General features: G+C 47.9%; 1 protein-coding gene across 1 annotated transcript in view; it reads right to left on the bottom strand.

Annotated features, from left to right (window-relative positions):
- CCNYL1 (cyclin Y like 1) overlaps positions 1 to 13,626 on the bottom strand; it is a 332,747-nt gene that overhangs the window by 168,473 nt on the left and 150,648 nt on the right. The window contains exons 6-7 of the mRNA XM_085648879.1: positions 7,513 to 7,564; positions 2,510 to 2,629 (exon numbers count right to left, since the gene is read on the bottom strand). Coding sequence (XP_085505005.1) covers positions 2,510 to 2,629; positions 7,513 to 7,564 — 172 coding nt within the window. The remainder of the gene's footprint in view (positions 1 to 2,509; positions 2,630 to 7,512; positions 7,565 to 13,626) is intronic.

The following is a 13,626-nucleotide window of genomic DNA, read 5'->3' on the forward strand; positions in this document are numbered from 1 at the left end:
TGATTCTGGGCAAATCACTTCATCTCCCCACACCTAACAAAACATGGATGTGCCCGTCTGCAACAGCTGGTGCTCGTGTATAGTGCCATGATACCTCTGGGTTGAGTTCAAGCTATATAAAATTGCAAGACCAAAACCACGGCTCTGAGGATCTCACACGTGCACTCACTGTCACGTGCCTCAGAGGTACTCTCGTGCTCGTGGGGGATACACTCTCTCCCCTCCATAAGTGCCCCTCACTCCCAGAAGATTCACACACTTCCTGCTGGTTGGCGAAGAGTGAGACACAAGCTCTCACGTGACAATGTCGGGGTATAGCGCCCACAGTTGTTAAAGCCACCAGAGAAGCTAGAGAGACTTTTCTCTTTTAGAGCCGTCCCAGTTGGACTGGCTCGCCTGACTTCCTTTTGTGCTAAAAGGTTTCTTATCTTTATGGGGCCATGTGTTTGGCCCCATAAAGATAACAAACCTTAGACGCCAGCAGTAAGTCGGGGCAGCCAGTCCAACTGGGACGGCTCTAAAAGAGAAAAGTGTACATCACTGGGAGCTCTTTTCCAATGGCTGGCCACCGTTTACCATAAACGGTGACGCCAGCCAATGGAAAAGAGGGGCGGGGCTTAAACCCCGCTAGTTAAAGCTACCCTAAATCATTAAATCTCGCCAGCGAGACTGCACATGTCTGCGCAGCCTACGCCAGGCGAGACCTAAAAACTTATATAGCTACCTAAAAATATATATATATTTTTTTTTTTTAAAGGAGAGAAAAACAAAATGGCTTGTCCCAATCAACAAACCTCCTCTCTTCAACGCTTCCTGTATTATGCGTATTCATCTAGGGGAGTATAGGCTCTCATGTCAGTGGCTGCTACCAGTCCTTTAAATGTCAATGGATGGTTCGGTACAACTATAAAACCAAGAATAACGTGCGAAAGGATGTCACCGTGGTCAGGAGGCACACCACTATCCCTGTTCCCAACTAGGTCATCTCAATCAGAATGGGTGCTGTGAGCTAATGGGTCAGCAAGCATTTCAGTATGCAAGTCAGCCATTAGAGTGTCCAAATGTGTGGTGATAGGGTATTTCCTGAGACCCAAATTGACCACCCTATATAGAGCTATGCTCTCTGCCTGCGCACAATTAATGAATGAGCGAGCTAGGCCGCAGCCCTGGGGGGTGAGGGGGGATATCAGAGATTTCCATCTGCAGGTAAATAGAAGTTTGGCCAAGATTAGCAGGGATCCCGTCAACCAACGGATTAAGTGTTTGCCTTGTCCTAAGATGTGCATGTACTGTATGGGTTAGGCATGTAGGCAATTCTGTGGTTATATCTCCCCAACTGTGACTAAGTGCCCCTATGAAGGAAGCATGTAGTAAAAAGTCACAGTAGGAGAAGAGAGCATGCCAGTATTTGGGGAGGTGTCCAGTCCGCTAACATCCGGCAATTCTTCACACCAGTCCATGTTGGGGAGGTCTAGGGGCTGGTATTCTTCAGGGTCCAGTGAACCCGCCCAATACTCCCCGAGTCGCAGCCCATAAAAATAGGGCCTGGGCTCCGGCCTGGAAGGCATGTCTCCAGACTGTGTCGGACGGCGTCCCTTAAGCTCCTTTCTCAGAGTCGGGGAAGGATGAGAATGGGGACGGCACCGAATGTCAACGTGGTACAACCGGCACCGGTCTGGATCCATCCAGGGATCCAAGGGACCAGACTAGAGCCATGAGTGGGACTACTGATGGAGAAACAGTTCTTGGCGGTGCACCAGCGCGAACAGCCACTCAATTATGAGGTGCATAGCCTCTTAAAGCTCGTAAAGGTTGGTGGAGGGGGGGGGGGGTCGCTCCAGCTACCATATACTCTGAGAGGAGGGAAGCCACACCAGGAGCAGGCTCAACTGCAGAGCCAGGCCAACGAATGATGATGCTTTCGTGTCTTGTTGTATGACTTTGTTGGACAGGGAGAAGTCTAGGACCTCTTACTCTGCTTGTGGGACTTACCAGTAGACGACTGAGTGCAATGAGAATCTTGGGCTCCGTGATCAATCCAGATACTCTCCTCTCAACCGAGGATGAAAACCGTCACAGCATCTGGATCTGCACTGACTGGCATGGAAAGAAAAGAACTGCACCAGCACGCTGGATTTGCGCCTATATAGGCACCGCGAACGTCACTTCTGGCGTGGACAACTCAGATGACACCATACAGAGCTGAACGACACCACCTACTGGCTTACAGGGGTACTGCTCACTAAATATTTCCAGATCCAATCTGGTGTACATTATGGTTTAAAGACCGCTGTAGAAGTGCATGTGCTTGTATCCCTCTACTTCAATTCTCCCTTCACTTGACAATTACAACTAATGTAATATACAAAAAAACAGAACAATAAATTGATAACCACCAAAAGAATAATAGTTCTTTAATACATCTTTATCCCAGTACACAGTTGAATTTGAACGCTGGAGATTACAGAATATCAAACAATGAATTTAATTTATGCTCTATTCTGCTTACCAAGGTTACTATTGCGCACTCAGCGGTCAGCTGAGCTGCACTAAACAGTGTTCGTACAAAACGGTAGATGTGCTTGTGGTCGGGGTCATTTTTGAAGTAATCCTCAGGAACGCCTTCTCGCTGAAAAATAAAGAATTTAGTGTAATTAAATATAGAGAAAATCTATATCGCTTTCAAATTTAAAAAAAAAAACTTATCAGTCAAGGGTTGACAGCTAACTTGTGAGGACAATCAGAATTCATTTGGTTCTTTATTTATATTTGTCTAAATAATAATAAAGAAATCAAAAGAGATTGGGGTGCCAAATTTGTAAGAAAAAGATGAGCTGGAAGTTTTCATTAGTCATAATTGTGCAGGGCACTTTTGGTTATCATTCACTATTCACAACCAAACTCGTCTTTGACTTAGTACCATAAAAACAAGTCCTTTAATCATCAAAATTACAGGTGAGATTAACAATTGAGCAAAGCAAGCTTCAGGAACCCATCACTTTTTGACGAACTAGTGGTGCCCATATGAATGGCAGATGATGACTGGGGAAGATTTGTGTATTCAAACCAGACGTTAACCAACATGTATACACCAGCAATTTACTTAGAATGTAGTAACTGTAGGCTTACCAGGCAAACCTAGCCACGGCCAGACCATTTCTTTTTGGGATTTCTAATTCAGTTAGTATAGGGGAAAAGAACCAGTGGGGCCCGATTAAAGGAGACACAATACTGCCTTTTCGAATAAACTTTATAAATCAGGGGTCTAGATTTATTAGTGTAATCTACTGACAACCGCAGAAAGTAGTCAGGATAATTTTTAAAGGGGAACCTTGAATGATTCAAGTAGAAGCTCAGCGATTTTTGTTTAGAGCTAAATCTATTACACAACCAAATGGCAAGACAAGTACTTTATTATGAGGGTCAAGGACACGATAGCAGGTTTACCAATACAGACAGAAAGAGGTTATTCTGCATAGTGTATCCTCAAAGTTCCTTACTAATTTGTAACTGCTGCAAAAAAAGTTAGTTTTCTTAGGATGGCCAATTGTAGTTAAGATTATAACACGCCATTAAATAAGACTACTGATCTCCTTGATGGAAAGGGCAGCAGGCTCATATGGCTTCTTCCCATGAACTCCTCATATTAGGATTCTTTGTCCAGTAATGAAAAAAGCACAAGGTTTGGGCTTTTACACTTCATAAGTCACCGTCAACTAATTATTCAGAAAAGCAGCGATCTACTCTAACCACTGAAAACTATAAACACGGTTCAGATTATTATTACCTTAAAAATATGCTTATGGTTGAATGTTTGCACTTTACAAATTCACAAATAAATGGCTGGCTAGTTAGGCATCTCTTGGTAGAATAGTTTCTATGGTTTGTTAAATTTGCCATCTAATGTCTTACAAAGGTCTGAATGTGGTCCATTTCAGGTAGGTGGAAACTGCTCCATACCAAAAAACCATTGGCAAAGTGGGCTATGATGTTGGAGAATCCAAAACCTTCCCAATGTAAACCAACAGCACACTAGGCCCCCCCAGAAAGGTTGTGGTATGCAGTGTTTAATACAGGCTGAAGAGACCGAGGAGAGGCTACGCTCCTTCGGCAACTAGATAGTACAGGCATGAAAACCCATCCTCAAGAGGTGACTCCATGAAGGTATAATCACCAGCAAATAGTGAATACAGGAACAAGCCTTTAAATACTGCTGGTGAACACAGATGCTCTGTACAGCAACATGCCAATTTTTGTTAAGTTGTGTCATTACAACTGGGTTTATGGGGCAATTAATTATGCCCTTTCATGGATGACAATTTCAATCCTGTAAGAAAAGTTGAGAAAAGTGACGGCGTTGTTGGGAGTATACTGCACTGCTCACTCCACAATCATCCAGATTTCTGTAAATCTGCTTCGCCCAGCAGCTGGTCTAGTGCGGTCACATTTTATTCTTTATTAGATCACTGTCCTTTTTTTGTTTTCACTGCTCCATGGACAGTCGATTGGGGAGAACAGATTCCCCCAGCTGTCCTGCCCATCACACCTAAAACAGGCCCATTTAACTTGTACTTAACAGAGTGGGGTGAGGTGCAAGATTCAATAAGAAAGTGGATGTCTTCAGGAAAGAAATAAAAGGTGAAAGTGACAGCATCTGATTAAAGCTCCAGGACAAAGTACAAGTGCTAAAAACAAATAAAAATTGCAATAACTATGATGAACAATAGGCTGTACTTTAATGAAACAAAATATTATCCCAAACAGAAAACTGGTACAATAAGGAAGATATGCAGATGCTTTCCTAATATCATAAACTACATACAATGCAAACAAGCATTGACACTGCCAATAGGTCTCGCCTTTGGGACCCTATACGTTTTTAGCCATGCAGCACATTATTCTGGGTGCTTAACATTTACAGGTTTTACTACGAGTAGCACTGGGTGGGAGATTGCTTACCTTCTGAGTATTTCTGCTAATCCGGTGCTGACCCAGACAAAAATCAAGGATAGAAAAGCCCCACGGTATGTCCAACTGCTAGGTTGTTAGGCACTGGTCTGCCCTGGAAGCACAGTACTAGACTGCTGCACTTTGGGCTGTTATAGGGACTTTTAGGAGGCTTTTAGAAAGTATAGGATTAAATGTCACATGTAAGTAAGTGATAAGAGCTCACCCGCAAAGATGGGTCAGAACTTTAACTTTTGTGGCTAGAGATTGAGCATCTGGTGGAGCGGGTGGATTCGTGTGTGTTTTGTTTATTTTTTTTGTTGGTAGTTTGTGGTACGTTAATATCCCATTTCTGCAAAGACTCCACCCCAGTGCCTACTCTTTCTGGACGGGCGTCTGAGACGCCGCCTAATGGCACAGGGCACTGGTTGCGGTCTCGCTGCTGGCTGGAAGCCCCCACCCTGCAATCCTGTTTTAAAGGGTGGTGGGATGCTGTCGGGGTAGCCTCGAACATCGCCAGTGGAGGACAGATAGCCAAGGACCCAGAGCGGGGATTTCCCGGCTGTGTTTACTTTTCACCCGCCGCTCTGCGTGCCTTTAAGTGTGCATCAGTCTCGGAGGGGAAGCGCCCGGGGGAGGAGAGACTGCTTACCAGCAGAGACACAGGGAGGGGAGGGTGAGGGGGATGGAAATGATCGAGGGGAGTTGACGGGGGAAACAGATACTGACACGGAGGGAGATGTGCAGCTGTGATGCAAGATGAAAGGGTGACATCGTACCGGGAGAGAAGAAAGGTTAGACGAGGAGAGGGGCCCAGTCGGAGAGAGAGGCGGCCACCCAGGCTAGTACGAATCTGAATATGAGAGGAAAGAGCAGGTGAGGCATTTAAACGAGGAGGAAAGAGTGAGGTGGAGGCTGTGAGACTAGCAGCGGAGACTGCTGGGCACGAGGTGGTCGGAGAATACAGAGTAGTGACAGTCACAGCACGAGGACATGCGGGTGGCAGGGTATACTCGGCAGGGGACAGACGAGACAGGCTGTGATTGGTGGGTATGAGACAGCCGTGCTGAAGCAAGTCCATCGAGGGAGAGGCGACTGCCTACCTTAAGAGGTGGAGACGGAGGGAAGAGGGTAGAATGTGTGTATCTCCCTTTGCAGTTTATTTGTGCAGTTTTAACACAGGGCATAGGAGATCTACGCAAGTAGTGAGAGGTAAAAGCGAGGCAGTGGAAGACTTCAAATGCATTTCTTCAGCAGTTCGAAGAGTAGAGGGTTACAGAGAAGATGAACAGCACGAGTGCTTGAAAAGTGCAGATGCGTGCACGACCACGCTAATTGCAAACAGGTGGCCCCTGCAAGCTGCTGCTCGCTCCCGCAAAGTGGATGCCAGCACAAGCACGAGTGCTTGAAAAGAGCTGACCGATTTCTAAAGGTCATCTTCTAGAGCAGCGCATGCGCGCTGCACTAGGCTCGACCTAAAAATCTGAAACTGACAGTTGGATAATAAACATAAAATAAACTATTTCCAATAGCGAGCCAAGTCAATTACTCCAGAAGGCTCTGAAATCAACTAAGGCTGTGCCACAAAAAGTACATTTTCAATATTTCTCTCCATAGAAGGGGAATTTGTTATTTATAATGTGGCAAACTGTAACAAGGAGAGCGGGGAGGATTGTCGGCACGGGGCTGAGTGGTGGGAGGCTCGGGAATTCACGGGCCCTATGTTTTATAATCCACTGGAAGACGCATGGACAGCTTCAGGAACTGAGGCTCCGACTACAGCAGACGCATTCCCCTTTAACTGGGATGAGCTCTCGGACTACCCCACCCACTTCGATGACACCCTGGGCCCGCAGCCAATAAAATACGACCAAGAACAGTTGGGGTTGTGTATGAACACCGGAGCGGGAGACCTGGAGAAGGAAAGACGTGAGAAGGAGTTGGGAGAAGGAGATCGAGAAAGAGGAGAACGAGAACGCCTTGCGGACCGAGGACGGACGTCAAGAGGAGAGAAGCCGGAGACAGGAGGACTCCGCAACCACGTATCGCCGAGCCGCGCCCACGGAGGAGCGTGGCTATCCCAGGTACGTGACCGTTTCACGGGCTGGGTCGGGAGGCGGGAGAAGGCGGACAGTTAAGCTAACGCCACTCGCCGACTCGTTTGTCTCTGCACTATTCCCTTCCTCACTCGCACTGGTCCCATTGCACCGCGGCCGTAGCCTAAAGCGCACCTGAGCACCAGAGTGTTGTCCTCACTTCCCCGTCCCCGTGTGAAAATAACTAGAACTTGTTATCTGACCGACACCTTGGAACAACACAAGGGAAAGACCCCGGCGCCACTCTACCTCGACGGAAAGCACAGATTCGTTTACCTATAGACTAAATTCCCCATACTCGTTGGAACAATCTGGCTGCGCCCACTAAACGGGACTTTATCAAAATAAAACCTTCTCTGACTAGACGTAGAGTCCTGAGTCATTCGTCTCACCCGCTCACACAAACATATCATAACGCCTCAAAAGAAAACATTCCTACCAGCAGGTATGTGGTTCTGAAGACACTCACCGTTAGAGGATGTAATTTTTCATCAAATATTTCCAGTGATTTTTCAGAGTCCCTACAAAATAAAGCACACAGATCACACATTTTAAAATGTTTTCAGTGTATTATCAATTGCATTTATTTGTAACATTGACTCTCGTAAGAACAAGTTACTTACCTTCAGTAACGCATTATTTGGACCATCAAGCTGCAGATTCCTTACCTTTGAATTTCCCAGGCATTAGGCTGGATCTGGAAACTTTAGCTCGAGCAATACCCCTTGCGCGCGACGTCGGGTGGCTCAATTCGGCTCCGCATGACGTCGTCAGCATAGGTTATGACATCATCTAGCCACCCAGATGGGATGTCAGTAATTTTAGTTTTTTCCACATCAGAAGCACAGAGCCACAAAGTAACGGACGTTAAAGTATGCAAACTAAGGCTCTGAAAAAGAGTAACACAAGCCCCAACAAAATCAGTCCGCAGGGAGACATGGGTAGGCCTGTAAGGAATCTGCAGCTAGATATGGTCTCTATCAGACAATGCGTAACCACAGGTAAGTAACTTGTTCATATGATAGACTTCTAGCTGCAGATTCCTTACCTTTGAATTAGATACCCAAGCCATACTCTCCCAGCGGTGGGTAGCGGACCAATTCCTCACACTAGGAAGTCCTGCAGGACCGAACAAGCAAAATGCCTGTCCCTGTGGACCGGTCTGTCAAGGCAGTAGCTCTTGGCAAACATGTGCAAAGGTGCCCACGTTACTGCCTGACAGATGACCAGGCCTGGGACACCCCAAGCCAAGGCCGTAGTCGCAGCCTTTACCATGGTGGAATGGGCCCTTAATACCTCAGGGGGCTGCTTCTTAGCCGGGGCATAGCAGATCTTAATGCAGAGAACAACATAGCGAGAGATGGTCGTTGTCTGTATTGCCTGACCTTCATACCTCCCACGTTCCCCATAGATAGTTGGTTGCCACCCAGAACTCTTTGGTGCGGTTAAGGTAGAACGGCAACACACTTTTTGGGTCCAGACAGTGGAGATGCTCCTCTTCTTTAGAGGGATGCAGGGGAGAAAAAGAAGGTGGGCAGTGTGATAGACTGACCCAGAAGGAACGTGCTCATCCCCTTCGGCAAAAATGAAGCACCACTTTGTCTGGAAAAGACATCATATAGGGAGGCGTACAAGATAGTGCCTGCAACTCACTCACTCTCCGGGTAGATGTTATTGCCACAAGAAAGGCTGTCTTGATCGTAAGCAGCCAGAAAGGACAACTGTGCAGAGGCTCGAAAGGAGCACACACAAGAAAAGCGAGGAGCAAATTAAGGTCCCACTGCAGCATAACAAAGGGCATGGGCGGAAACAAGCGAGTCAACCTTAAAAGACCTATTTACAATTTGAGACCTAAAGAGAGAGGGTTTGTCTGGCAGCCGCAAAAAAAGCAGATAGAGCAGAAAGATAACCCTTGAGAGTACCCAAAGCAGAGCCCCGTTGGGCAAGGGTTAGAAAGAATAGAAGAACAGTGGAAAGAGAAGCACAAAGAGGGTCATCAGACCTTTCTGTACACTAAAATACAAACTTCTGCCAACGGTAGGCATATACTGTCTTAGTGGAGGGACGTCTGGTCGCTAAAATAACTTTGCATACTTCAGGAGTAAGGTAAGAAGCCATCAATCTCCACACAAGGAGGCGAAGAGTTGACCGGTTCGGGTGGAGGACCCTTCCCTGCTACTGCAACAGAAGATCCTCCTCAAGGGGCAGCCTAATTTGAGGATCAATGCTCATTTTCAGAAGCTCTGGATACCAGACTCTCCTCGCCCATTCCGGAGCCACAAGAATGACTTGAGCCCGGTTGATCCTGATTTTCTTCGGAACCCTGGGCAGGAGTGGTATGGGCAGAAAGGCGTACAGCAGGCCTGAGCTCTTCTCACGACGAAAGGAGTCGCCGAGCAATAGCTGCCTTGGAAACTCAAGCGCGCAGTATTGCAGACAGAGTGTTCTCTTTGGAGGCAAACAGATCTAACTGATGATTTCCCCAGTGCTGAAAGAGACCTTGCGCCACCTCTGGCTGGAGATGCCATTTGTGATCCGCTAGACATGGACGGCTGAGTTTGCCCACTATGGTGTTCAGAGAACCCGACAGGTGTTGAACCAACAGGGTCATGCCCTGCTGTTCCAGCCATGTCCAGAAATGCAGGGCCTCTCGACAAAGGGTCCACGACCCCATCCAGCCCTGCTTGTTGCAGTACCACATGGCGGTGGTGCTGTCTGTGAACACCCGCACTAACTTCCTCTTGACAGAGGGAAGAAATGCCTTCAATGCCTACCGAATCGATCGAAGCTTCACAAATTGATGTAGAACCCCAAGTTTGTTGGAGACCAGTTTCCCCTGAGCTCCACCTTTACCAGATAGCCGCCTCATCCCAGAAGTGACATCTGTCAAGACTGGGATCTGGTTTGGGAAGGGAGAGGGGGTCTGCCGCGGACTATCGTGATTCGTCAACCACCTCTGCTGATCTCACAGTTCCTTCTGAGATCTGGACCACATCAATGAGATTTCCCCCATGCTGTCCCCACTAGGTCACACTTCAGAGCCTGCATACTTCACCTGGCCCAAAACTGCACTATGTCCAGAACAGCCCTGATGAAAGGGAGCGTCTGTTAAGGAGTCCGGTGAGACTTTGGCTGTTGAAGGTGTCCTGCCCCGGGCAGTTGTCTCCCACCTTCAGACTACGGCGAATCTCTTGCATTCTCTGGGGTTCTCTATAAATGTGCCAGATATCTAGGTTGGGGAAGACTGACACCCCTAACCTGCGCAGATGAGCTGCGAACGCTGCCATCACTTTGGTGAACCCCTGAGGGGCACTGGTAAGGTCAAAGGGGAGCACAGTAAACTGATGTGCTGTCGGCCTATCTTGAACCGCAGGTAATGCCTGTGGCCCGGCAGGATGGGGATGTGAAAATATGCATCCTGCAGGTCCAACGCTACCATCCAGTTTTCATGGGCTAGGGCAGACAAGACCTAAGTTAAAGTTAGCATCTTGAACTTCTCGTTCTTGAGGAAGAGATTGACAGTCTGGAGATCTAAAATGGGTGGCAACCCTGTGCTCTTTTTCAGAATCAGGAAGTAGCAGGAACAGCCACTGCATACTTTTGAATACCGGACTCTCTCTATAGCTCCCTTGGCCAGGGGAGCTGTAACTTCCGCTTGGAGCAATTTTATCCTCTGCCCGCCGTTCTGGATTTAGAAGAATGGAAAAAGAAAGGAAAGAGAATGAATAGCCCTCCTGAATGATCTGCAAGACCCACTTGTCCGATGTTATGGACCTCCAGTAGGGGAGATGATGATTGATTCTCCCACCAACTGGAGTGGAATGTTCTTGCAGAGTAAGATTAGGAGTGCTTGGAGGCTGCCGAGGGCAGGGAGGCCGACGTCTTCTGGCTTCCTTTCATTGAACAGAATGAACCGCGTCCCTGCACAACTTGGTAAGTCTGCGCAGTATGGTGGCTGGGATAGGGCAGACGCGGCTGGAACCACCATCTGTTGCCATGAAAGGGGCGAAAGCTAGACAGGCCAAGAGGTGTAGAAGAGAGGCACAAGGAATTGATCATAGCCCAAGAGTCCTTGAACTGCACTAGGGCAGAGTCTGTCTTCTCTCCAAAAAGACAGGATCCATCAAACAGCAGGTCCATCAAGGTTACCTGGGCATCGCCCGAGAAGCCAGTTGTTACAAGCCAGGCATGATGCCACAAGGCCACTGTTGATGAAATTGCTCTGCCCAGTGAATCAGTTGTGTCAAGGCCACACCTTATGGTCAATTTTGCTGCATCTCTCTCGTCCCTAAGCGCCTGAGAGAGCAAAGTCCAGGCCTCCTCCGGGACTTGTGGCATCACATGCACAACCATCTCCCAAAGGGCGTGGGAGAAACGGCCTAATAAGCATGCGGTATTCACCAACAGCAATGCGAGGCTGAAGGAAGAAAACATCTTCCCAATGAAACCAGCCTCTTGGATTCCCCATCCAGAGTGGCGGAAGGGAACACGCCTTGGGAGCTAGAAGCCTGCACCACCAAGCTTTCAGGGGTGAGGTGTTAGCTGAGGAACTATGGGTTGCCCGTGCGATGGAGGCATGCGATTGTCCTATTCACGGGAGCACATATGCTAGGCTTGGACCACGTACCTAGAAGTGCATCAGTAAGTGCTTCATTGAAGGGCAAAAGGGGTTCAGAGGTGGAATCCCCAGGCTGAAGCACTTTGGTCAGGAGATTAGTCCTGACCTGTACAGAGGGCAACTACAGTCCGAGGACCTCAGCTGCTCTCTTGACCACCATGGCATAAGATGCCCTCTCTTCTATAGCCACAGTTCACGGAGAGAGCATGCCAGTATCTGGGAAAGTGTACAGTCCACTGGCCTTCCCAAGTTCCCCAAACCAGTCCATCTGCTCTGCAGAAACATCCTGGTGTTCTAAAGGGTCAATAGCCCCCTCCCAATAATCTCCCGAGCCTACAGAATCATCAAAATGTTCAGGTGACAACATAAAACCCCTGGGTTTAATCAGCGTCTGAATCGGCGTCGAGCGATGCCGTTCTGACTCCGTGTCATAGGTGATGAGGATGGGGCAGGAACCGCCAGTGGGCACCGACAGCCTCGAAGGCACCAATTTCGGACACCAAGGAAGGTGGCAATGGGACAACCGGCACCGTCACGGATCGGATCCCTGAGGTCCTTCAGGTACCCTGGCCAGAACTGATGGCGTAGAATCCAATGGGGCCCATTCCGAACACACGGGGCTCTAGGGATTACTAGAGAGGTCGGCCCACTCAAACACGTGGCACATAGGATCGTAAAATTCTTTAATTTGCACAGGGGTCACTCCGGAAAGGGAGTGAGGTGCGAAGTTGACCCTGGCTCCTGCACTGTAAAATCGTGCCTAGAGCATCTGTGCTCCTTACCTCGTTAGTCGACAGATGACAGTGGAGGTGAAGGTGAAGTCTTCTTGCGCCTCTTCCCCAAGTGTCTTGATGACCGCAAGTGGGACGAAGAGGATTTGGGGCTCCTTAGCAGTCTCGCAACCTCTTCCTCAAACGAGACCAGCACCTCTGAAAAGTCTAGCAGTAGTGTCGACTACCGGGCAGCAAGGAGCTTCATGGTCTGCTCCTGCAAGGCCTTTGGAGCCATAGCCCAACAGTCCAAGCACAACTTTCAGTCGTGGACGCGCTCAAAACACCAGGGACAAATGAGGTGGGGGTCGGTTACCAACATAGAGGTGACAGGCACTGCACGGTTTAAACCCTGTCTTCCTTGAAGACCTCCTCGCACATGGAAAAAAGCTGAAGTCAACAAAATTCGAAAAAGGCCTCTCAAAAAGACAGAGGGGTAGCTCTTCTCCGGATCAGTGCCCAACTGTCACAGAAAGAAAAGAAAAAAAATAACTAAAAGAATATTTTTATACAAAAACAATTGGTCCGAGTTCAGTCTTTGATTGTGTGACATAATTTCATGCCCGAGTGTACAATAAATGCTTAACACTACCCTCTCAGAGCCTTACTGCTCGACCACACTACCACAAATAGAGAGTGAGATGCTATCTACTTTACCTCTGCCTACCTTTTGGGTTCCACTGGACTCTGTACACACTATACCTCACTTTGGTATAGTATCTACAGAGCCAGCTTCCTACACTATGGCACAGCTTATTTCCTGCATGACTAGGAGTCATGTACAATAACAAGATGCACATTATATGGAATAAAAGAGAGGCAGATGGGCTGTTAGAGGCTATTAAGAAGGGAGGGACTGAAAATGTGTTCAGTATGACTAGGGGAGGAGATGATCTAGAGGATAAGAGCAGGTTGTAGGCCACGGTGTGCCCCGTCTCGGAGGGGTGGGGCAGTTACATTAATATATTTATATTTGTTCTTATCGATTGGTGCTGGGTGCCTAGAGGCGCCAATAAAAACAAACTAACATCAAGTCTAGGTGGAAGTATGAGTGGATTCTTGGGGGGGCAGGGAGGGTGGCAGCACAGCGAGGGGAGCATATGTGAACAAATTATAAAAACATTCCTCAAAAACCGCAGCGAGCTATAATTTATCTAGAATAGCTATATGTGCCCAGGTAGAGGGCAGGGAGATG

This window comes from Triturus cristatus, chromosome 3_2, assembly GCF_964204655.1.
Source record: "Triturus cristatus chromosome 3_2, aTriCri1.1, whole genome shotgun sequence".
Taxonomy (NCBI): Eukaryota; Metazoa; Chordata; class Amphibia; order Caudata; family Salamandridae; genus Triturus; species Triturus cristatus.